Source organism: Apis laboriosa, unplaced genomic scaffold (assembly GCF_014066325.1).
Source record: "Apis laboriosa isolate Shangri-la unplaced genomic scaffold, ASM1406632v1 scaffold70_cov154, whole genome shotgun sequence".
Lineage (NCBI taxonomy): Eukaryota > Metazoa > Arthropoda > Insecta > Hymenoptera > Apidae > Apis > Apis laboriosa.
Window position 1 is genome coordinate 773,532 of NW_025224195.1, and position 27,973 is coordinate 801,504.

General features: G+C 29.2%; 1 protein-coding gene and 1 long non-coding RNA gene across 6 annotated transcripts in view; one reads left to right on the plus strand and one right to left on the minus strand.

The window, feature by feature from the left end:
- The window catches only part of LOC122719154, a 117,721-nt gene extending 90,451 nt beyond the window's left edge, over positions 1–27,270 (plus strand). For 2 of the 4 annotated variants that reach the window (XM_043944751.1, XM_043944752.1), the window contains 4 exons: positions 4,393–4,623; positions 22,620–22,735; positions 24,859–25,189; positions 25,923–27,270. In XM_043944751.1, the coding sequence (XP_043800686.1) occupies positions 4,591–4,623; positions 22,620–22,735; positions 24,859–25,189; positions 25,923–26,129 (687 nt within the window). In that variant the 5' untranslated portion in view covers positions 4,393–4,590 and the 3' untranslated portion in view covers positions 26,130–27,270. Of the gene's footprint in view, positions 1–3,540; positions 3,639–4,392; positions 4,624–22,619; positions 22,736–24,408; positions 24,453–24,858; positions 25,190–25,922 lie in introns of those variants that run through there. The other 2 variants (XM_043944753.1, XM_043944755.1) reach the window with 2 other exon arrangements.
- LOC122719155 lies at positions 21,891–23,871 on the minus strand. 2 transcript variants are annotated; one of them, XR_006347519.1, is made up of 3 exons: positions 23,717–23,871; positions 23,104–23,124; positions 21,891–22,837 (listed from the first exon to the last, which is right to left on the minus strand). It is a non-coding gene; the product is annotated as an uncharacterized LOC122719155 (long non-coding RNA). The 2 variants fall into 2 exon arrangements; XR_006347520.1 differs by having other exon boundaries at positions 23,641–23,871.
- Positions 27,271–27,973: the final 703 nt, after the last annotated feature.

The following is a 27,973-nucleotide window of genomic DNA, read 5'->3' on the forward strand; positions in this document are numbered from 1 at the left end:
TTCACAGAACGAGCACGATTGTTACGTGGAAGGAAACAATCGATTCTTATGGCATCAATTGAAAGAGAGATGTTCGATCGATGACAGGTATGATAACAGGATAATAGAAACTGGTTGATCGAGATTAAATTTCCTCTCGATTCGAGGAAATTTGAGTTTGAACGAATGAGATTATTTGTCATTTATCGTGTTATTTTGTAAGAGAGTAAGATTGTTTGGTCAATCTTCTTGTAACGCGACTGTGAAAACACGGCTTAATGGGCAATCTTCATCAATCGTGTGAAGGAATATTTCCTATATCGCATATGTAATTTTTGTTTACACTGATTTGTATTGATTCTAGGTTTCGTTTAACACACATTTACATTCGTAGAACGAATGTAATGCGTTATAGGAGGAAATACATCGAATGATGACGATGTATCGATCTTTTTTTTTTTTTTTTAACAACGATATTTAAATTCAGATATGAAAATCAAATGGAAGGAAAACTTGTGAAATCTCGAAGCGAACTTTATTTCAATATTCGAACACAATATTACAAACATCGAAGAGATTAATTTTTATTAATCTCTTGAAATGAAATTTTCGTTCTACTTTACATCGAGTAACCATTGTTTGAATAATTTTTCTTTAATTTATTTAGCATTCAAAATATAAAAAAATAGAAAATAATTAGGGTGATAAATATTTAATATCAATCACAATTTCACAATTTTGAAGCGACATCGGGTGTTCGTTCGATTTCACAATCGTTTCGAAACAGGGAAATCCCTGGATTTCAAAAATAGATCTCGATCGGAGTAATAATGGATCGGCGTGGAATATTGTTTCGAGAGAAAACGAGATGATGCAAATTATGCAAAGAGATTATGCAAAAACAAGAAGCATTCTAATAAAAGAATGGTTTCGTGTCCACGATGATATTTGAAACCTTTCTCTGTTTCACGATCTTGTTCCACAATGTCGCAATATCTCTCACCTCGTGTCACAAAAAATGCCAAGGAAATATCTCTATTATTCGATTATAACCTTACAGCCTATAATTAAGCCTATAATTATAATATAAACGGATAAAAATTCCATGATTTATTCATCCTGTTTCTTTCTTATCGAATAATTTACTCGTGTAACACGGATTTATTAATCGATCTATCGATAGCATTGACTCGTTAAATACCTTCGCCTCGATAAAGTAGAAAATTAATAATCCATTTTCATGATCTATAACCAGATTTCAATAATTATTGAATATGATATTTCATTGTAGAGTCTGTCCAGATGGAAGTCCTCCGAGTTACGTCGAATTTTTTGTCATTGAGCTTGAAACTGGTTCCACGGGAATCGCGCAATAAATCTTCATTTTCTTCATCGCAATTATTATTTTACCTTCCTTATTCCGCTTTTAATAGATCTACGTAGTTTATTCATCTACGTAGTTATAAAATTAATCTCTTCGATGTTTGTAATATTGTGTTCGAATATTGAAATAAAGTTCGCTTCGAGATTTCACAAGTTTTCCTTCCATTTGATTTTCATATCTGAATTTAAATATTCGGATATAAATTCGAATACTTTTCAATTTTTCAATTTCAATTTCATGTACAGATCTTTGTGTACTCAGATTCAAAATATTCAACTTCAAATTCGAATATTCAAGTTTCAAATCCAATTATTTCATATTCAAAAAGTTCGAATATTCGAATACTCGAATTCAGATTCAAATTCAAATATTCGAGATTCAAATTTAATTATTTCAAATTTAAAAAGTTCGAATATTCGAATACTCAGATTCAGATTCAAATATTCGAATACTCAGATTCAGATTCAAATATTCGACTACTCAGATTTAAGTTCAAATACTCGAAATTCAGTCCAATTATTTCAAATTCAAAAAGTTCGAATATTCGAATACTCGAATTCATATTCAAATATTCGAGATTCAAGTCCAATTATTTCAGATTCAAAAAGTTCGAATATTCGAGTATCCAGATTCAGATTCAAATATTCGACTACTCAGATTTAAGTTCAAATACTCGAGATTCAATCCAATTATTTCATATTCAAAAAGTTCGAATATTCGAGTACTCAAATTCAGATTCAAATATTCGACTACTCAGATTTAAGTTCAAATATTCGAAATTCAATCCAATTATTTCAGATTCAAAAAGTTCGAATATTAGAGTACTCAGATTTAGATTCATATATTCGAGTACTCAGATTCAGATTCAAATATTCGAGTACTCAGATTCAGATTGAAATATTCGAGTACCCAAATTCAAATTCGAATATTCGAGTATTCAGATATTTAGATATTGAAGATTCAGATACCCAGATCATATTCATTACAATGAGTATATTTGATATTGAAATAATAATTCTTATCGTTATTAATTCTTTAATTCAGATTCGCCACGATCGAAATTTAATAACTCTCGTCCATTATATTATGTGAGAAGGCGTGTTTACACGGTATAAGAGGCGTCGCGGCTTCAAGACGGACCAATCGATGATTTCTCGAGAGTCATTAACTCATATAACGAATGATACTGGGAGCGGCAGCGTTTACCAGCATCTAATACTCGCCATTCTATAGGTGCATAAGCTTATCAACACCGGCAATCGAGAGAGAAATCGTAGATACTACTTTCGTGATCTCGAAACTGCCCACCAATTCTATGAATCGCTTTTGTTTAAATATCAATAATTAAGTGTAATAATATATATAATTATTAGCGTAAATAGCTTATTTATGTCAATAGTGACATGGAAATCAATTAAGAATTAATTGAATGAAAATTATAAACTATTTTAAGAGAATAATATTACAGATATTCAAATCTAATAATAATCAAATAATTATTTAAAAATCGCATAAAATTAATAAAATTAATAAGTTTAAACAATTATAGATATATTCAAGTTATAGATGTATATTTGAAAAGAGAATTAAAAAGTCATCTCAACTGCAAGAAATAATCCTTCTTATTAAAATTTAAAATTGGCCATAGGATGACTTAATTACCTACCGTAGATAACAAGTGTAAAATACAAAGAATGTTAAGAGTCAAGAACCTTTGTCCGAAGGAAGATATTAATGATACTATATTCGAAAGGTGAATGGATCACTTTGATAGGTCAGTGCATGCCGTACAAGAACGTAATTGGTATCAATCACGTTGAGATAAGATATCGATTCGCATCGATATTATCGATGACACGTCCAACGTGTGACGAAACGTGTATTAATTTTTTTTTTTTTCCTTTTTTATTCGAAACGCCGGCGTTTAACTCTACCCTCGTTACTTTTATCGGTAAATCTTAAAGATCGATCCAGTCTAGCGCAACGTGTCGTCGCGATCGTGTCGTCTCTTAACATCGTCACTTAACACCGTGATATACGTAATTTTAAATCACCGTGCAAAAATTATTCTAATTATATAAATTAGATATAGATTGGCAGTAAAAAGTTGAAGTAAAATTAATATCAGAAATTAATTTTAATTCGATTTCATTCGCGAGAGAGGTATTTAATCCCTCTGTTAAATTATATTTGATACGAATTTGTAACGGATTGAAATTGGATGAAGTTGAATGATAGATCGAGATTCAATGTCGGATTAGATTAGATGCGTAAGGTATGATGTTTTCTGAAAATAAAAAAAATATTTAGATACAATTGAAATTTCTTCAATTCGATAAATTAAAATGTATTGTAATTTGAATGTTTTATTTTTTTTCAATTATTGTATATTCTTGAATTTCCTCGAGATATGTCTCTTTTTTTTATTTTAATAGTAATAAAAAATAGATGAAAAAAAGTAGAAATATAGAATGCAATGGATTGAATTATTCAAATTATAATAAAATATAGATAATACCAATGAAGGATATTTAAGAAGGAAAATGTAATATAATATATTACGCGAAAGAGATAAGTAATAAATATGTAGAAGAAAAATATAGATATTAATGTAGATTAATAGTTAGAAATATTGAACGATCCAGATCAAGCTATTCGATTTAATCCTGACAATAAAAAATTGATCCAATCAATTAAATCATTTATATCACATTCAATACTCAGATAAATAGACAACTTTTAAAATGACATTGTTTTAAAAAATACATCATAATTATTATTGAAATATAACGCATATAACAATAACGATAAAAATGATTGAAATAATTAAGAAAAGAAAAATATTCTCTCTGAAGTATTACTTTAAAGGATTATTTACAAGTTTTTATTAAATTTTATTTAATAATTAAATAACATAACTCAATCAATATTAATGATATTCGATTATCCCCTAGTTAACAGTGCTACCAACTGTTAATAAAATATATTCACAAAAATATATATATATATACAACGTAAAATATTTTCAGATCGGCGGAGGAGCCATGTCACCGGAACTGCAGAACGGATCGCGAGAAATCGACGTAGAACCGGGAGAATCGGATCGCCTGTCGAATACCTGGCTCGAGTGAAAACGGAAGATCGCCGTGCAATAATCGTGGATCGACACGCGTGATCGGTCCAACAGCTTGGAACCTACGGCCTCCCCGCTGGCCTGGCCAGCTACTATGCGAATTGAAGCTCTCAGCACCCTCGTCGCGGTGAGTTCGCCCTTTTTTCTTCTTTTTTCAAACACCATCTATCTTCGATCGACTCCACTTTGATCGATCGATTGGACGTTCGAAAATTGTGTATATATATATATATATATATATATATACATATTGATCAACTTCGTGTTATTAATTCGTTCGTGGCGCTTGTAGAGTAAACGGAAAGGTGACAAAGTAATAATATGACACGTGTGATATTTCACTGGGTTTGAACGTGGGTGAAAGAAGGTAACTAGCATGATATTTCATCGATGAATTTGAATATGTTGGGGAATATGAGAGGAATATGTGTGTGTGTATATATATATATATATATATATATATGTACAGGTGTATGTTGTATCTGGTAATTTATTAGGGAATTTGAACGCTTGATGTATGATTCGATGTATGGGATGTAATCTCTTCTATTTTAGTTGTGTTTGGGGATAAAATGAAAGGAAAGGTAATAGTGGATACAATAAATCTTTCAGGATTATAAAACTACGATTTTCAATTCACTCGATAATATTTAAAAAAAGTTGATATATATTATCTTTCCTTCGATAAGTGATCGCTCAGAGATTTGCCTGATATTTCTTTCTCAAAAATTCTTTTCTTAAAATTCTTGTGCGATTTAAATTCTAATTTCTTTGGCGAAATAATGTCACGTTTGTTCGCCCAGCAGGTGTTAAAGTAACGTTCTCATAAATACAACTTACCGTGACAACAAGTAATTCTTTCCACGTGTCGTATAACTCGTGCACAATGATAACTATCCGCTGATTTAAATCATCGCCTATGAGGAGCATTGTGGGTGTAATTGCCGCACTATTCTCACGTGATAACCGCGAATACGCAAGAAGAGAAATTTCACGATTCGAATCGTCGATAATTTAACAAATTTTAATAACATAAAATATATATCCTTTTCCTCTTAACTTTTTCGATATCTTACGTTTAGTTTATCCTTTTAATATGATCTTTTTTTCACGTTCAATCAAAATGATCGATGATTTCTAGAATGAGAAAATATTTCGATATATTGATGAAATCTTTCATTTGTTGAAATTTTTCAATAAATAAAGCAAATTTTTACTTTCGATTATAATTATGATCGACAATAAATTTTCTAACGTTTTGTCTTGCACATTTGTAATTACCAAACCGATTATTACTGTTACAAATTTTACTGTTAAACTTCATTCGAATCGTTTTTCATTTTCATTCAACAAAAATTATCGTAATCTTAAATAAAAGAGGAAGACAACTAAATTTCTTTTCTTTACCATTATTACGATAATATTGCTACATTACTTATCAGCTTGACACAACAGAGTCAACAAAAACAATGGATACACAAGTTCGACATCTGAGTTATCCGTTTAGAATTCAGAAGAAAAGAAAAAAAGAAAAAAAATCCGATGATATCGCACCTGCGATCTTTTCCACGTTCCAAGTGGCGAGATTTTTAACGCGATTACAACGCATAACGCTGTCTCTTAACTCTGTCGAGTTCGAGACACGTTGCACTGCGCTCGCAAGCTCGTTTTTAATGACACGGTTATTCGGTTATGCGGCGTTGCGAGAATATCGGGAACGCATTGATTTTTGCGGCGAAGATCGATTACCGATCCGTGCAAATTAATAATACTGCCTTTCACCGCGAGATTTTCCAAGGCGATTCGCGTACAGGTCTCCGCGCGTGTATATCATAATAATCGGAACAAGTTGCGAACAACAAGGTGTAAGAGCGCGACAATGCGAGGAATCGGCGCCTTGATTGCGATCGAGACCGCCTAAAACTCGATCGCGATCTCCTTCCATTCCTTAAGAAACTTAGAAGAAACTTTCATCCTTTTCCCTTTCCTTCTTGATGGAAAAGAAGAATTTAATCAAATTATATTACAAAAGAAGGATGGAGAGCTTACAGTTAGAATTTTTTCTGAAAGGAAAATCTCGAGGATAATTCCTTAAGAAACTTAGAAGAAACTTTCATCCTTTTCCCTTTCCTCCTTGATGGAAAAGAAGAATTTAATCAAATTATGTTACAAAAGAAGGATGGAGAGCTTACAGTTAGAATTTTTCTGAAAGGAAAATCTCGAGGGATAATTTTGTGTCGAGAATTTCTTATAATTTTAAGTTAATTGTAATTCATCAATACGTGTTCAATTGATTGCAAACGTAAAAATAGGATATTTGAATAATTACACGAGTTATATGAAATTTTTAAAAAGTAAAAGTAAGTTAGAATTCTTCGAGGAAATGTGTAGAAAACTTTTATACACTTTTATCTTATTGCAATCGCAGAAATAGAACTCGTCTAAAATACATGTAAATCCATGGTATGTGCATTTGTAACAAATCGAATATATTATACAGTGGAGCGTAAATCACCCATTTCTCGTTGAAATCGTATCTGCATTTCATTTCGAATTGAAGATTTCGCGAGTGATTTTCGAAAAAAATTTTAATTTATACGAATATTATCCACGTGTACTTGTCTCGTCGAGATAATTGTGGCAAACTATGCGGAAGTTAGTCGTGTTACGTAGGAACGGCTGAGTTTTGTTGGTATGTAAATAGGTTACACACGTAGGAGGTTGATTTAAACCTCCTCTTATTTAATTGCTCTTTTATTATCCATGGTTGATGTACTCTCTCTTTTTTTACACAAAAGAGAAAGAGAAGAGGTTATACAACAATTCTTTGGAAAATGGAATATCGCGATAAATCGTAGAGAAAAACTTCCTTTCCAAAACTCGTTGGAAGAAATAGATCGGAACAGATGTGATTCTACAGATAGCACGAAGCATTTCGTTTCAATTTGATAGAATCTTAAAAAAAAAAAAAAAAAGAAGAAATCGTTACAGTAATCCACCACCATTCACGATTCAAACTCGTATCAATCTTTTCTTCCTCGACTCTAAAATCATCGAAGTGGGTCGCACTTTTGAATAATTGCGACATATCCGTTTCTATTTAATTGGTTCTAAACGCCTCTCTGTTTCTCACCTCGAAATAATCTATACCGCTACATATAGGGGAGGGGGGGGGATCGGATCAATTTCTGACCGGAAGCGCTTGATCCCGATCATCGCCACGGTCTCTGCACCCAAGAATTCGCTATCCTTATTAAAACGGGCCGATAACATACCAGTTTTATCTTGCACCAGCATTACGTGCCGACGTACGAATATTCACGGCCGATTAATGCCGCCATAGCTGTCCCCGTGATATTGATAAATGATAATCGTCCGTGCGCCACAAAGTTCTCCCGTGCGCAATAATTTAATAATGGCAGATTAACACGAACGCGAGAGATTGTGGCGAGGAAAATTGTTACCGGGCATATTAGTATGCTAATCGTTCCCCAGGCGCCAATCGTGCCAATAAATAATTCTCTTAACGCGCCGTCAGACGACAACCTGCCCGCTTCGTCTCTGGTACCGTTCATCCCCTGTAAGCTGCAACCGCGACATCACAAAGTGGATCCAAATGGGGGGAGGGGAAAAGAAATGACATTTTACCGAAACATCGACTTTCTCGCCTATTAATATCTACTACTTATATCTACTTATCGAAGGCTGGAATCATTTTTTTTTCTTTTTTTTTTTAGTTGCATCGAATTAGCTTTGCTTAGTTTTATTATTGCTTAATTCGAAATTAATGTTGCAAATGTCAGCGTATTGAGGCCAGTAATTATTTAAACTCGAGTCGGTCGATTAAATAAGAATGCAATTTAGTATAATTAAAGGACTTTTTAAATCGATGTAGACTATAATATGAAATCGTTGTGAATGATATTTTTCCCAGAATTAAATATATATATTTATCGCGTAAAACTCGATTAAATTTCTATTAAAATTAGGAAAAATTAGGAACCGTTATAACTCCGAAGATTGTCACCTCCGGTTAACTAATGAACGATCGAAAGAAGCGTGAAATTTTGCTCTTTAAAATGGCTTTTCATTTATCTTGATACGACTTCCGGTTCTCGAGATATCGTTTTGGAAAGAGAAAGTAATTTTATTAATCGTTTACCTTAAACACGATTAGCCTATTAAAATTAGGAAAAATTTGAACACGTATATAACTTCGAAGATAATGATTTCCGGCGAACAAATGAACGATGATTAGAAGCGCAAAACCTTGCTCTATAAAATCCTTTTTGATTTATCTCGATACGATTTCCGGTTCTCGAGATATCGTTGTGTAAAGAAAAGGGTAATTTTTAATCGTTTACTATCTCCGTTCTTATCACTTACTCGAATCTCTCGCTCGCGCTCTCGTCTCACTGACCTATCCCAAACTTCAGACAAGTGATGAAAAAGCATAATACGATTCTTGGAAGAACGTAGTACGCATTTCCAGGAAAAAATATAGGTCACGGATCCCCCATTCATAATTTCTGCATTGCGTTAAGAAACTTTGACTCGTTATATCTCGGCAACCGATTAAGATATCGGGATGAATCAAAAAGAGATTTCAATAGCATAGTTTCCTCCATCCCTCGAATAGATTTTGACGATAATATTTTCAATTTTTTCTAATGTTTTTTTACACGAAAAGATAAAATTTCATTCGTAACTAGTGCAAAGATGTGATATAATATATATATATATATAAAGATAAAATTTAAGCATATATTGTATGATATATAATTTATGTGTAAGTTGAATATTCGAATATGTTTCGGTTACAAAACCCACAATTTGTAATGATATTTCAAAATGAATAACGTAAGATGATATTTACATTTATAATAATTTACAAATATAATAATTTTTAAACGGTTCGTGTCGCTAAATTTTTCAATATTAATCATTGTCTCCTCTGAATAATTTTCTGGATTTATCGTGATCCGATATGATGAAAGAAAAAACACACAGGATTATCCCTTTAACTTTGCGCTCTATATTTCACTCGACTCGTATCATTCGTCCCTCGTGTATCATTATAGAGATTCAGGATTATTCTGCACGCCACGGTTAAAAGATCTCCTGCTAATGCTTGAAGCGAAACGAATAATAAACATTGGAGCTACGTTACAACGATAAGAATTGTTAAGCAACATGCTTATGATATTATAAGCAAAATCGACAATGATTTTTATGATTTTCTTGGATCTTTTTTATTGAAGGAATTAGAATGCTTTGAATGGAAGTTAAGATTGTATGCAAAAGATTTTCACGCGTTATAAATAAGAATGTTCTTTAATCTTAAGATATGTATGTTTAATTTGCAAAGAAGGATATAAACTTAAAAAAAAAAATATTACATAATATTTAAAGAATGGAAATTTAAAGAGTTATTTTATAAACATATACGAAATAAAATAATTGTCACGATAATTTTGTTTGAGTTTTATTTTTTTTTAAAAAGTCTTAAAAAAAAACACGTGTTTGTTATATGGAAATAATTTTAAAAACTTTCGCGCAATTTCGATTTTCGTCTCATTGACGATTTTTCCGCAAAACTCCTCGAGTTCAATAAGCGGTCGCATAATCGAAATACAACGCCTCTTACTTGTGTTATAAACGCGACTCGTGTTCGACATTTTTATAACGCCTCGTGTATAATAGTATCTTGAACGTGATTCGATATTAGAAGACAATGGATTAATATGACTAACGGACGAATAACAAAGACTAAGAAAAACCGATCAATTATGAGATCACATTACAAAAAAAAAAAAAAAAAAAAAGAATCACGCGCTTGTCTTCAACTCGCTACTATTACTGAAACTTCCACTCTAAACTTTCGCATTGATCGAAGTGAAAATATTAGAGAAAAAAAAATGATACGCTTCTTTTACAAAAAGAATCGTGTATATTATCCTTCAAAATTAAACTCGTTTCTTTTTATATATATATATATATATACATATATACAAAGATGGAAGGCAAACTTATTTAGAATAAGTTCATAAATAAAAATGAAGTCAACTTAGATAGGAGAATTAAATCACGAATTAAATTTATCTGTATGCGATTTCTTCGTTTCGTAGGCAGATACAATTTGCCACTGCAATGACGGTGATCGGCTAATTAATTGGCTGCAAATAAATTCGCGATTAAATCATTATCGCGTGTCTCCCGATAATGACACTTTGAATATCGCGCCTGTTGATAGTGATATGTGCGCGCGCCACTTTGTTGAAAAGTGGGAATAGAGGTTATGGTTTCGAAAGTGTATAATCGAGCCAATTAAATCCTTTATTATCTGGATAATACTTTCTAAATACCACTTAATTATTCCTATACACGCGCTCGCATTAAAATTCTATCCGTTTCGAATTAAATATTCTTGGAAAAATTCGGATAAAGTGGAAGAAAAAAAAAAGAAATAAATAAATTACAATTGCGCGTAATTGGATCGATTTTATGGTTACCTTACGTTTTAATTAATCGTTTATTAAGTTAAGAATGGATAGATTTATAGATTGTTATTCAAATACAAGTGGAAGATCGAAGATCTCTTGGATTGAAAGATTATCTTGTTTCATCGATTGAATCTATTCTACGCGTATCTGCGATCGATCTGTATACACCTGCGACAGAATAAAAGAGTGAGAGATCATCTTTCAAGCGTTTCGAAGCGTGCACGATTGAAATACCACTCGATCCTGTTAGCAATCGCGCGTAGACGTTTTGTATCGATTTCAAAGCGAACCGATCTACTCCTCTCGAGCTGAATCATCCACCCACGCCGCACACTATTCACGATCACCGATTCGATTGTCGTTCAATTTGTTGTTCGATTGTTTCGTCGTGTCAATTATTGTCTGATATATTGCAAAAATGATAAAGGAAATTTCTAAAAAGTATTACAATATTTTTCAAAGAATTACATTTATTTAATAATTAATCCAAGTACTTTAAAATGAACAAATACAACTTTACATGTCAATTTGATTGACGAGTTAGACTCATCATTTTGTACTATGAGTATGATTCGTTAAATTCGATTAAATTCAACTAATGATTGCATTATGATAAGATTAATTTGGTAGATAAGAAAGTCAGTCGTAAAATTATTTGTGAAAATTAAATTAATTCAAGAGAGAATGGAAAAAAATTTCTTCGTTAAATTCTTTTTGATATTCATAAACTTGTTACTTTTTATTCCTTCTAATTTAATTCTTATAATTAATGCAAAGATATAGGAGCCTTACGAACGAAGCCTGGGTTCATTTCGTGGACGCCTTCTTCTATTATCTTTGGGACGTATCACGACGATCGAGGCTGTAATTTAAAACAATTTTCAAATAATATATTATACGAATCGTAAGCTGGAAATACGAAAGAGGGTTTGTGGACTCCGTGCTTTGTTTCTTGTTGCCTTCCGGTGATTTAGTATGTCGTGGGTGGATTTCGGCCTCTGGTTTATCCTCTTAAAAACCTTTTGGCAAGAATCCCTCTTCCGATACGAATCAATTCGCGAATGGAATATGGTGGAACGATGGTAAAAAAAGATTTTTGTTTCTCTATTTACAGCGTTTGAAAATAAAATGATATAAGAGAAACATTAATTTGAAAATACAATTGTTAATAATGCAATTGAAAAATTATTATCTTATTTGTATTTAATGGTCTATTTTTATTTTTATAACCATATAGAAATAAAGACGTTTAATTATTATTAATAGATTTGAAAAAATATTTTTAATGATAATTTTTGAACAGTTGGTTTATCGATACGTTAATTTATTCTTTAACTTCAAATTTTGTTTAGAACATTCTTAAAAATTCGTGAAAATGAAAAAGTTATAAAGTCAAAGGTTATTTTTACGATGTCTAATAAAAATTCTATTTTATGTAACTATTAGTTTCTAGAAAGAAAGCAAACAAATTTATTTCAAGGTTCTTTCAAGTTACGTATCCCCAAGTATTACATATTTCAGATTTTTTTCTGAAATTTTGAAACGCAGATTAACCTGAATTCTTTTTTTCTTTTTCACTTTTCACGTTAGACTTTTTCAATAGACATAACGATATCATAACTAATATTCTTAAATGAATATTCGAAATGACACTTCCTAATTACACAAATAGATCATCCTCTTGAAAGAACATTATACCAATACATCAATTTTGAACTAATTCTTTCTCTCCAAAAGTTAAATTAAATCAAGAAAAATAATTATATCGATTAAAAAGAAAATTAAGAAACTTAATAAGTTAAATCCTTCCATCATGAAAACTTTACCAAAAAAAAAACCATAGGAAAGATTGCCAAGCATCTGCATGCAAGAATTAATTTCCTACTTTTGCTACACGCTACAAATCCTGTTATAATCTCCCGTGATCCTCCTCCTCATTCGTGAACGATCTTGCTTGTATATATCGTGTTCAGGATACGCAGGACGATTCACGCGTGTACGATCCACGTACGAAACGTTGGCTAGGCGACTAACCAAATATTTATACATGTCAATCGTGAGGGACGACGAAACGTTCGCTGTCTAAACAGGCCTTCGGGGGGCTTCGTGCATGCCTTCCAGTAGCGTTCACCAAGGATCTCTGAATTTCCCCGGTTGCTCTATCTCTAACAAGCCTCTCGATAGTTACCGTTTGTCATGCGCTCCAAGTCGTGTTTGCTTACCCACGGGAGAAAATCATAGGCCGCCGATACGCAAGACCTTTCAATTTTCGTGTTGGCCGATGTTTAAAGTGAATTGCATTGGAACTCGGTGGAAGTAGGAAACTGATCGCTAGGAACGAGTTATGGGATGGGTTATTATTTTTATTTTCCTTGTTATCTATAATAGTTACACGTAACGATTGTGCACGCAATGAGTTATTATCCCTACTACGTTCAAGGATAAAAAAAGTTGGAGTTTGGATGTGGTTATAGATTCGGTGTGTAATTTCAAGCGTTTTGAGTAATTTGGGGAGATTTGTGTTGTCTGTGCAATTTCTTTATTGGTATATATGTTATTTTTTTTATGATAACGTGATGTGAGAATTTTGTTTCAAATTTTAAAAGAAATATTTTGAAATATTTTTGTGTCCATTGGTATTTATCGATCGGTCAAAAATCGGTTTTTAATTGCATTGTAAATATCAAAATGTGTTGTTAATTCAAATGTGTGGAAAAAAATAAAAAATTTTGGTCAGTCAAGTTTGATCTGATATATCTAATATATAGCAGGAGGATAATTTTTATATTGATTTATTATCTTTTGAATTTTTTTTATTGTTTAATAATTTTTTTTATTAAATTCTAGGAAGAATATTTTTTGGTATTCTTATTGAAAATTTATTATAAATAAAATTATTCGAAGAAATCTTATTCATAAAATCTTATTCATAAATAAAAGCCTTTTTTTTTTAAATCTTTTATCAAAAAAAATTTATTTATCTCATATTCGATCAATTAAAGCAAATCCGAGCTAAAATTAATTATGAATTAATATGCTTAAAAGATTTATCAATGAATTGATTGATAATTTTATCGTGTTTTTAATCGCGAATTTATGATTTTCCTCACATTTTCCATTTTCGAATTTATTTCACTGTTCTTATTACACTTAATTCCTCTCTATATTCTTACGCTTTTACTACCGTTAATTTGCACCTTCGTTTTTATTTTCCTAATAATAATTTTACGGTAATGTATGCATTCTTGGCTGGAGAAAGTTCTACACAACGGATTACACTATAATTGACGACTTTTGTGAAATTTTATGAAACGTGAGACAGGTACAGGCCCATCAAGCCTTGTCAACGATTCATCGCATGATCATCCTTAGATAAAGGTTAATAAGAAGTTCTGCCACTGACATTTTCGACTTTGCTGGATTCAACAGTGTTGCGAGATAGATATAATCCTTAAAAAAAGTTAAAAAATTTATTCCAAGGTGGATCATGGAAGAGATGTAATGATAAATTATGTGTTAATATGAAGTAATATGTGTTAAATTTAGTATTATAATTTATTATTGAAGATACACGAAGACACGAATTTTTCTATTAATATAATTATACATATAATTATTTATTTATGTCATATTATTACATAATATTCGTGTGGTGCAAAAAGTGGCAATGTTATATTTTTACAAAAATAAATTAAACTTAGAATTTGCAAATAATTGTATATTTTTATAAAAAAAATTTAATTCTCTTTTTTTGTATTAAAAAAATTTATAATTTCTGTGTCAGAAATTATTTGAACTTATCTTTAAGTTAAAATCAACTTTACAAATACTGATATTAATATTTTTTGCAGTAAACCGCATATTTATATTATTAGATATTTATATTAGATAATTATTAAATGAAATTTCTTTTTTTTTTTATTATTTGAAGTTAGTTATTATATTAAATATCTTTTTATATTTATTAAGTCTTATACATGAATTATGATATATTTTTCTGTAGTAAAAAAAGAAATTGCTTATTTTAACGGCATTAACATAAAGATTACTCGAAGCAGCATCACATTATCCGCATATTATGTAAATTGATTATTCGTTCATCTTTAACATTTCATTAAGTATGCAATAAATTACATACTTGATACTTGAATATTTGCAAATAAAAAAATGTTAAAACAAAAAAGGGTTGACGAGATAATAACCAGTATAAAACAAAGAAAATAGTTAGACGTTCGTCCAATAAATCACGCAGCAAAGAAAGATAAAAGAGGGAAAATTAGTTTAACAATGCATCGTTGGCGCCAATCTCGATGACGATAATTAGGCGTGTCTATGATTTTCTCACGTTCTATGCATTGGAGAAAGCAAAACAGGGACGACGAGAATTGCGTAAAAATTTTTCTGCATATTTTAAAATGTGCATAAATGTATATTCAAATCACCACCATCTCACTAGGATAGGGATAATACGTTTACTGGATGTAATGTGCATTTATGAAAAATCTACAGAATATGCACATATTTTGAAGAAATATAATTTGACAAAATATATTTAAAAAAAACAAACCGAATCAGTATATAAGTTTTATAATCTCTATGTATATAAACGTCTTCATAAAAAAAATTTTGCATAAAATACGATAAATTAAAAATACGATAAATTACGATAGAAATAGTCATGTGGGATTATAGATTGAATGAAATGTTAAATTGTATATGCTTTTTAATAAAATCATAAATATTATAACAACTTGCACTAGTTTATTGCATTTTACTTTTTTTTTTTTTACGAGATTTATAAATTATAATATCGATGTAAGTGTATTCAATTACCGATATGACTTTGGAGATCTTTCTGTTTGGTCGGTAATCCCGGAAATGCAATCTTCTTTTTTTCACAATCTTGATTCGTAGCCAATAGACCATGAAACATCGTAAATTTGTTCGATACTCTCTGTCACTATCTTTTTGTGGGTCACGATCTTTAGATAAAACATAACCTTACTTTATAAGCAGTATACGAAGCATAACAGTATCTGATGTGATATACAGTACTTAGAGCACAATATTCAAAATTTTTTAAATTTTTAAATAAAATTTCTATTGATATAAAAAACTATTAGATTAAATGTATAAAATTATATACTTAACTGTACTTGATATAGTGAATTATTCAAGTTATTCAAGCTACGACCAACATATTATCTTCATTAAAATAAAAATTTCTAACGGTACTGTATTAATAAATTTCACAAGATAAGAATTCTTAAAACTTAGCAATTCAATATATCATCACATAATTACAAATTTTACAATTTCATTCGATCTCTAGATATAAAACACTCGTTTATTTTCCACAGTTTGAGAGCAGCGCTCTCGGTAGTAAACCAGAGGAAACCTATAAATTATTGCCGCAAGTCTATCCAATCGCGGCTCGACCGGCTATCCGGTTAAAAAGAATCACGACCAATGATCATGGAGAATGTCCACGAGTCGTAACTACCGCCTTCAGTCGAGGAAAGCGTGGCGCAGTAAAATCGGAAATATCACCGTCAACTTATCCGTCGATCAACGAACGTATCACATTGTATGATAATCACGGTATAGATATCGAAGCGATCCATCATCCCAGATTCCATTCCCTGACCTGGAAATTCGTTGTCCTGTCGTGCGTTGAGAAAGGATGCCAAGGATGCTTGTGGAGCAAAAATTGTGGGCGGCAGCCATTTTGATGGTTGATAAAGGTTAGGTACGATTCGATTGGTGGAACTCTTAAAAAGAAACGTTACGGTTTACGGATTGTGAGATTTTATTTTCTTTAATCTCGCGAGATGATTTGTTGTTTTCTTTAAATATACAGAAGTGTCTTTAGATTATATAAAAGGTGTTTAAAGGCGCGGTGGCATGTTCATTTATTTCGAATTGCATCGAGAAACGCAGTAAGTAAAATAATTACGTTTTAATTTCAGCTTATCTGAAGTTATTTTTTTTTTTTTTCAAGAGTTTGGAACTCTGATATTTTATTAAAAATATAAAATTATGAAATCATATTACATCTTTAATATGTCTATAATAGAAATTTTTATAGGCAAATTATTGAATCTATATCTAATATATAATACGATAGAAATAATTTTGAAAATTAATATAATCATGCAATTAGTAGAAACTGTAAAAAAGATTAGAAAATATTAATGGGATTTTTCGATTCTTTGATTCTTCAAGTGAAAATCCTATTTCTCTTGCAATTAATATCTTTTACAATTAATTACTAGCATAAAAATCTTGATACCATTTAAAAATATTAACAATTAAAATAAATTATTTCCAAATATTTGGGTTACAATTTTGTAAATTTCTTACTAGTTTAGGATAAAATCAATCAACCAAGTTGAGTTTTCAATCATCTTATCTAATCTTGTTAAGTGTGGTATATATATCGTATACGTTAAGGATTAAATTAACTCATCATGGACTCGTATTTCGAGTTAATGGATCATTAGGCATAACTTTTGATCGTATTCCATCGCAGTCTATGTATCAAGTTCTTCAGATGTAAGTTTCGTGTGAAAATATGGTGTTGAGATACTCTTTCTTCTTGCATCCTAAAACTAACCTCAAATTTCCAATCTTTTTTAGATTCCCAAGAATATTCATCGCGATTATTTTTAATTGAAAAAAATGTTCATTTATATAGATTCTTAATACGTGTAATCTTCAAAGAGGATTGTTACGATCATTTTTCATTAAAATTATTTTTAAAAATTTCATTACGCATAAATCATATTCCCCGATATTTTTATTTATAAATCATCACGAATATTTGTATTCGACATTTCAATAATTTTTTTACTTCTCTATTTAACATGCCAAGATTATTTATAATTTAAATTATAGAAAAAATTTTATTAAAAAAATTATTATCATTTAAATATACTAACAATAATTAATTATTGTAACACTAATTTTTATAAAAACTTTAAATTATTCGAAATGTTGTAAAAGGTTGGGAAACACTGCCTTTAAACGGAAAACAGAACACATAAACTGTGGTCGTAAGAGATAATCCATGCACATACCATGCACATACCGTGATTTTGGTGACCGAAAGTACAAAGAGACAGATCCTACGCGGGTGCATACGCGTGAACAGACATAAAGAAACGTGTCGATAGGGCTTCTGTCGTTTCGATACGTCTGTTGCCTCTTTGAATGTTATCGGTTTACCATGCTTCAGGGTTCATATATCGAGATGTATATCGGAAACAGAACTCGTAACCTGGTTCATAAGTATACAAGATTTCAATTCAGCCATGGCTGGAATTTTAAATTTTGCCCGTCATCGATCATGAATTGTGATCGTAATATTATATTTTTATCTTATGAAACCAATATAAATATAACCAATATATTTAATGATTTTTTAACGAATGAAGATGAATAATTTTGCTATTACATATATTGTATTTATTCATTGGTTTAACACTCGTAAAAATAAACTCTATGTCTAGTAGTTATTAATTTTAATTTATTGAGAATCGAAACTTGATTTATCATATTAAAGCTTTTTTCAAAGAATAGATAAAGTATAGATATTTGAAATAAAATCTCATTTGATTGAATTACTATTATTAAATAAAAATAAATTTATATGATTGCAAAATTATCGTTATTATTATCTTAATTTCGAAATATCAAGAAACTTTTCCAATTCCAAAATATTTGAAAATTTCCAAATTTCGAATATTCTATTCCTAAATAAAAAGAAACGATTGGAAATGTATTAAAAGATTTAAACTTATCCGTGCAAAATATGTAAAAAAGGCTGCTAAAGTATGGCGTTCGGATTGCAAACTCGTTTCCTGATCCTCGCCTGCCTAAGGGATGCGATCTCTTGCACGAGAAAAATTACGAGCCGATACGCCATAAGTCAAGATACGAGAGGTTGAATGTAACCGGTAGTTTTTACGTGTGACACGTGGGATTTTTCGGTGGGTAGATTTATTGGACGCGTACTTTCAAATTAACCCTTTAATACCAGAGTGTAGAGGAAAATATCAAGACTCGAATAAAGTGCCGCCATAAAGTCGCGATTTCTTCTCGTTATTCCTTTATTGTGTTTGAAAGCTGTCGTGGTGAATTTGTTAAAATAAGATTTCGCCTTATTTTAACGAATTAAATATTTTTTATTAGAAATAAATAATTCTTTTCATATACGAAATTTTTGATATATTTTAATATATCGAAGATAAATAACTTTCTAATAATAATATTAAATTTAATATTCTTTCTATTATTCTATTCTTTTTATTGATTTTCACAGAATTTAATAAAAGTTTCAACTTTAAATGTAAATCTACGACAAAAGTATAATTTAATTATAATATTTTTTACATAACAAAAAAAATGACGTAACATATTAAATATTATTATAGTTAATACATTACAAGTTAATTTGATAACGTGATCAAAAGAGCAAAACTTTTACCAGATTCAAAATAGTATTATTGGTAGAGAACGATGAAGATATACATTGCAACGAAAACACATTTCTCGGTGAAATATCTCACCGTCTAATTTCAAGTTTCGAAAATAGGCTTCGTCCAACTAATTGGACACTTCGTTATTAAGGCGAGAGACAACTCTGCAACGAATTCGAGATGCTAATTAGCGTGTTTCGGGCCGTGGCTAAAACTTGGCCACCGGTGCATTGCAATGGAATCTTTAAATGTGAATATATGTACGACAACCGCGACGACGTTACGGTACAATGTATTTTATGGACCTGAATGAACGGTTTTCATTTTGAAACGAGTTTGTCGAAATTGTTCATCGTATGATGGCATAATATGTACATGTGGATAATATGTACATTGGTATTAAGAACGTGGGAAAAATTTTGTAGATGTTTTTTTGATACATTGTTATGGATTTAAGAGAAAATGTTGTGCACAATATTTTTATATGAATATGAAATTTTTATCAACTGAATGAAAACTTGCTTGTCCTTTGACAAATTGATATAGAAGAAATTTTATTTTATAAATTTATTTTAACTTGTTTTATGTATATAGAGAAAGTGGAATTCTCTTGTATTATAAATTCATTACATGCACATATAATTAAGAATCATTAAGTGCATATTTCTCTTCAATTTTATTATAATTTTCTCAAACTGTAATTACATTATATTGGACACAAAAAAGTTAAAGTTAATATTATAGAAGAAATTTTATACTAATGAAATACTTCAGTATTTAAATAAATAAATAAAAATAATAAATAAATTAAAATAAATAACCAATAGAAAATAACCAATGTTTCAAACTAATTTTCTGATGACTGTACAATTATTATTATATAATAATTCTAACAGAATACATATATGTTAATGAATGTTAAATATGGTATTGACTACCACTGTCGTTGAGTACTAATAGAGTTTTAACAGATACATATGTATATATTTAGAGTATTTAATGGAAGGATAGTTTTAGCTCTTACTTGTTACATGAGTTGGATAATTCGTGCATACAAGTTTAGACTTTGAAGTAATAACAATAATAATAGTTTTTACCTATTAAAACAAAATTAATAATTTTGTCACTATAATAATTTTATATTGATATTTTTAAATATAAAAAGATTTTTATTTCTAAAGTTTTGTATATTTTTATATAATCTGTACACATACAAATTTTTTCTCTACAACTTTTTATATTTAAATTTTTTATAAATACATAAACATCTGTAATTTCATATCATTACCTTTTTTTATAACTTTTTTAAAAATTGAGTCTCATAATATTGAATTTTTTTCTTTTATAATATTGAAATATAAATCAATACAATATATAAAAATTTAATATTTCTGTCTTATATATGATAAACAATAAAAGAAGCAATCTTACTATTCTATTCTATTATTCTAAAACTTTATAAAAACAATAAAAGATAGTCAAATGTCCATTTATCCACGTCTTTTCCTCAACATTCGATTAATTAGAATTTTAACACCGTATATACAGAGATTGATCTCTCCGTCTCATATACGAGACTCGGACAATATCTAAAATAGCGAAGACATCTCAGTTTCTAGAGATTTATAGAAATGGGAGAATAAGATAGTTAAACGACTGTGTCACTTAATTAAGCCATCAGGGTTGAACGTTTAAACAATTGGCGCCTCCCGTATGATATAAAGGATCTCGATATTACCGATGGAGCCACTCAGATCGGATCTGTCTTCACACAGAACAGACCACACACAGAGTTCTTGGATCCTTATCGGTTTGTTGCCTCATCGTCGGCCGGCCTCCTCTCACTGCCAACGCGATTTTAATCAATCCTCCTTATACGAAATGCATCATACACAATGACGACGACGTCTTAATGATATTTATCGTTAATTGCCGGCTACACCACAAGACGGGTAATTGTCGCGGATGGTACTCGAAGACATGCGCAGTAATTGAAACTCGTGTGGGAACAGGAATTTAAAATATAGCGCGAATTTGGAAGTTAAATGGAAATAGAGAATTTATAGATTTATCAAATTTTAATAATTGATTTATATGAAATTGTAAAAAGTATTTAGAATAGTTTTATTTAGTCTTAGTGCTGGATTATGTGAATATTTTAATATTTAATTTTATATTTTAATATAATAATTAAATATATGAAATTTTATATGGGACAGAATTTTTGATAACAACTTGCTATTTTTTTTATTTAATTTAATTTGAAAAATTAATTAAATTAATCACGATTCAGATATTAACCTATAGTATATATGTAGATAAATAGATTATGTACATATAATACAATTAATAACAATATTAAAAAAATATTTTTCTAAATATAGCAAAAATCAATATTCATTATATCCATTCATTATTGAAAATTATTTATTAAAATTCTTCTTTATTTTTAATCAAATTTCGTAGAATCCTTCCTTCTTTCAATATACATATTTTGCTTATAAGGGTGAGTCAAGATTATTTCATGAGAAAATACTGGTGGTACCGGATTCGTATTAACATGCAATAAACCACTGTGTTAGTCACGCATCGGACACGAAATGCGGTGCACACGAGCCACGGAGGTGAAAACATTAATTCGACTTATAATTTTTATGCAAAACAGGCCTCTCGGCATTCAGCTTTGCTCCATTCGCCCTTCTTTTCTCTCTTTCTCTTTTCGCCGTGACTTTCGGTTTAATTGCGAAATATATGAATATACATATATACATCTTATCACGAGGAATTAGAAGCCGAATCTGTACTTGATTTGTTATGCGTATTAAACTGTTTAATTCAATTTTATCAGTGGTACAAGAGAAAGAGCTTAGTTGCTTTCTTTCTTGATTTATAGGTTGATTGATAATTTATAGCATAAATAAATAGTTTGATAGAATTATAAGAATAAATTTGAGAGACAATCGTATCGTTTTAAATCTTTGATAGTGTAATGAAATTAAAATAAGCAACAATTTATATAACGAATTCAAACAAATCAAAAGTAAATGCAAATATTTTGTCTGTAAATAAGTTTAAAATATTTTCACTGAATATTTCCATTAAATCGACAATAAATTAGAATTTTTTCTTCTCTGTTACAGGTGGTTTGGCTGACCGCAGTCCTGTGCCCGCGGCTTGCTGCCGCCAACAACCTGACTTTATCCTTTTCCTCTCGTAAGACCAGGGAACATCCTTTCAGGGGACATATCTCTCGCTGGTAAGTTTTCTGTTTTCACTTTCTTTCTCAATCCTTTCTCCCCAGTTCCACGTTTATTTTTAACAGTATGTATTTTAATTTTGAAATTATGTATAAACACATCTGCAATAATTAAATTCTTATGATTAGTATATAAATTTGTGTATATGAAATAAAATGTTGTTAAATCATATAAAAATTTATTTATCATGTGATGATGAAAAGAATTCTTTTATTTTCTGTGGAATTGTATTTTGTTAAATTTATTAATTATAAATTTATAATATGATGGTCATGCTATTAACTTTCCAGTAATATTTCAATGACAAATTTAAAAAAAAATGGAAGAAGTTTTTTTAAATTACTTATATTTTTTACTTTATACTTACTTTATACTTTGATAATGATTTCTGAAACAATTTTAATGAATTATTGAACAATATTTAATATAAATGAATAATATTTAATATAATTATATAAAAATTATTAATTATATAAAAATTATCTAATTATCAAATAAAAAAATTCTTAAATTCGTCTTAAATTAATCTATCAATGATGAATATATATAAAATCGAAAGATGCATATCAGTCAATTTCTAAATATCTATTGGTAAATTTTATAATGTGTTTTATTATTTGCATTAATTTTATAAAAATGTAATAAATATCACTTGTTATAAATTAATAACACAAATTAATAAATACTGTTTTTTTTACATTCACTTAATAAAATACTATTATATTATTTATCCATATATATATTCTAACACAATCAAAATTCATGATCGAGAAATATCTTGACATCGTTCAAGTTTAATATTAGTGCTCGCAAATTATACCGATATGCCAATGACATTATTTTACATGGATGAATTTCAATTTTCAATCAGCAACCGTGGCGAACATATATTTTCTTTGCATACCTCAACGTTACGCCATTATTTATTCTGTCTGTCGAATTATCTTAATTATTATTAATGACTCATATGAGAAGTTTACCAAGTGAATATGGAATTAAGGGCGAATTATCGGGAGAACTGATTTTTCGCGACATTACGACTGCATTCTATCGCGCATGTGATTCAGACACGAGCCACTTATGCTGCGTCCACAATAATGTTTATGATTCCATCTGGTGAGCTCTTGGCAAACCACGTTTAACCTTTTATGATTTATTTAATGTAAATAAATATGAAATAATAATAATAATGATGTTCTAATAATAAGAAATAAGATGTTTAAACTGAATAATGTAATTTAAATGTAAGATTCACTGAAATAAAATTATTTTTCACATATAATTGATTAATTTTATCTCTTTGCTATATTTCTGAATGCCCATATTGATAATAATTAATTGATAGTTCACAACCAATCGACAAGCTATTTAGTCATCCCATGAACAAAAACAGTATTCATATAAGAAATGTTACAATCCAGAGATATAGAAATGTTTTAATGTATTTAGAAACACTTTAACCTTACTAATCTTTAATCTATTATTTTCTAAAAGAATAATTATTGCTATTCATTATAGTTCATTATAGTTAATAAAGCAAAAACAGTGTGGACGTAGCATAACATTCTTTTGGTAAACGAACAACTCTATAATTCCTCACGAGCTACCCGCAAGCTGTTCACAAGTTTCAATGAACGTGATGCTACTCCTGCACAAGAACATTTCTGTTTAATGTAGACACAGTGTTTTCTTGATGGATGAACAAATCACTATTTTGTAAACTAAACTCTAATGAGATTCTTTTTTTATTCATAATTACTATAGAAGCAACTTTCAAATTGATCACGATAAATATTTTTTGATCCATAGATGCACTATTATGTTATGATCTTACCTTGAATATATATTCTTTCTCTCAAATCAATTTCTGATTACTTTTATTCTTTATTTTCTCAATTTCTTTTATTTCTTTTATTTTATTTCATCTTTTCTTTTCTTTTCTTTTCTTTTCTTTCTATATTTTTATTCTTCTATTCTTTTCTATTCTTTAATATTCTTCAATGTTTTTGATAACCTATATTTTCTACATCATGAATTGTTCGGCGATATATTTCGATACATTGAATATATATCGATATATCGATATATTTCACGATTGTTTCAATTTCGCTTAACATTTCAGGACGCAGACTTTAGAAGATACTACCAAGCGGATGACTTATCGAGAGATGAACATGATTCTGCGACACGAAGGAGGCGAGGACGGGCTTCCAGTCGATTGCTGTCCTACGGTAGAGGAAATGGTGGAACCGGTCGGCGGTCGAAATCGGGAAAACATGTATGTTCAACTGTATCGGGATGGCCAGAACGCCCAGAGGTTCTTCGAGTACTCCTGCAGGCCAGACGTCCTCGACAAGCCGTGCAGGTTCATCGACCGGAAGTTCACCAACCAGTCCAGATGTGTGCAGAAGTTCTCATATACTTATGCTATCATTGAAAATTCTGGATCGACGGTACGTGGTGCGATGTGAATCATATTTAATTTCCACTCTCACGTTTTTTTAATCTATATTATGTAATGTGTTCGTTAAATGTGATAATTAGAAATGGTATCAAGTTTAATAGGCTCATGATCAAAAGTTTCGAAATGTATGTTTACGCAAAAATTACGACAAAATTAGATAATTGTTGATATAGTTGATATTAATTTTTAATTGTTATATGATAAAAAAAATTTTAGATTGTGCCAAATTTTTACGATTTTGTTTTTTCAGAAAAAATAATCGAGGTAAATAATACTTATATATTTCAACAATATATACAGGACTATAAATTAATAAATTATAAGAAAAATTTTAAATAGATGAATGCAAAAAAATTAGCCATTGATTTATTTTTTTTAGAAATTATACTTTTATATTATAGAAATTATGATAATATGTATATAATAAATGAATAATCTACAAAATAATCAAAAATTTTCTATTTTTCTTTTTTCAAAATAAATTATAAAATATATACATACGATTAATTATTTTCTCAGATGATCCATTAATCTTTTGAAGAAAAAATTTCTTTAAAACTTTAATTAAACAATTAAACGTAACTTTACCATATTCAATTATGAAATTGAAAATGATTTTGATATCATAAAAAAATATAGAAATATTATTAAAATTATATTTTGATATATTATAAAACACGTTATCAAGATTTTTAACTAAATATTTTATTTTATTATATCAGGGTGGAAAAGAGGAACACGGGAGACATCGGCACAGAGAACGCATGATTCCTACATTTGCTGGAAACACAGTGGGTGGATCGATGTGGACATTAGACTACATCAAAGTACGAAGTGGCTGCAGCTGCGAGATCATGCCGAAACTAAAAAAAAAGAAAAAATACAAGAAAAGCAAGCCAAGGGATCAAGACTTAGATCCGGAGACTTGAGATTTCCGTAGAATCAGGACAGATTGTTCTACCTCCGAATACGCGATATCATTATTAAAAAACATATTTTATGGTCCGATCGAAATACATTTTGAATCGATGAAAAAACTAATAAAAAAAAGAAACGAAATATATATTCGTTTCTCGGACCGATTAAAATGTTACCAATAGAAAGGATTATCTTTTTAGCAAAGGTTGAAACGTTAATATTATTATTAAAAGTACTCAAAAACTTATATTGTTTCTAGCAATACATTATCGACAACAGTAATTATTTTACAACAATTTTTATTATCGTATTTATTATATATATAGACAATAATAATAGATAAATTATATAGATGTATGATTTGAAAATATGATAAGATATTATTAATACATGTTAAAACTCTAGAGAGGAGGTTCCGCCAAACTTCATATTTTGTTTATTTTTGATAAAAATTGATATTTTAAATGAAGATAAAATAATTGTAATTATAATACAATAAAGTTAGTAGAATCTCCTTCACATGGATAAATATTGGATAGACTGATATTACAATTCAAAGAGTTGAATGTGAAATATTATGTAAATCTAGGTTTTCTAAATTATCATTATTGTCAGAAAAAATAATCATATAATAAGGATGCGTGTTTATATTATTATATTAGCAATAAATGAATGTCTCGATCAGATTTATATTAACATTTAAACTATATTTTCAGTTTCATCTGCGGCCAGTTATCATATGCTCCTATAATTTTAATATATTTTAAAATTATTTCTATTTGTAAGTTAGAGATCAAAAATAGATTTTATCGTTAATAATATTTTATAATGTATTACGTTTTATAGATCTGCATATAATTCGTTATATATATAGATAACGACAACCAAATAGAAAACTACTTAAATTTATTTAAGATATTAAAATTCTATTTAACTAATATTATTAAGTCTGTTTTATCTTTTAAAGCACTGACTAGAAGAATTAAAAAGTGCAACAAGTAAAACGTTGCATTAACTAGTAACCATGACAATTACTAATAAATCTGAGTATATCATAAGAAATAACAAAATAAAAATTTATTATAATAATCTAATACAAGTTAGAATATATACAGTTTATTTTATTTACAAAGGTATAAATATCTTCATATGAAAAAATAATTTTTAAACTTACATACGCGTGCGCGCGCGCGCGCATTCACGTATATACATATAAATTTATATTAATTTAACACATTACAAAAATGAAATCGCTAATATTTTAATAGAATTTTATTAATTAATCTATCGCTTTGTATATATATATAGAAAGATATATATAAGAACGTACATAAATATAACAAATATATTTTTATGCTTTATATTAATTTAATGTAAATTATAATCAATAATTTTTATATTTAGGATTAGAAATATTCAAAAAGAAAATATTGTACTTAAATAGCTGAAATTGTATTAGTTACATATTGTACACATTGACAACATAAATAATGAACGAATTATAATATCAGTTTTTCAATTTAACGTATTTATGAATGTATTATAGTAAATTACGTCCTATGTTTAATTAATTAATTAAAGAGCTTTTCCAATAAATAATTTTTTTTCTATCACTGTAGTTATCATATTAATATTTTAACAAGTGGTTTCAACTTGATAACACTCATGTATTATAATCACATATTAGGTTAATAAATTTATTTTCTGTAAGGCCATGTATACATTGTACATAAATAATAATACAATTGTTATGAAATATATTCATTATTTTTCTTCCTTTGTTTAATATGATTGTTTAATAATGTAATATAATAATATTGATATTATACTTTAATTTATAATTAGTTTCATTTTT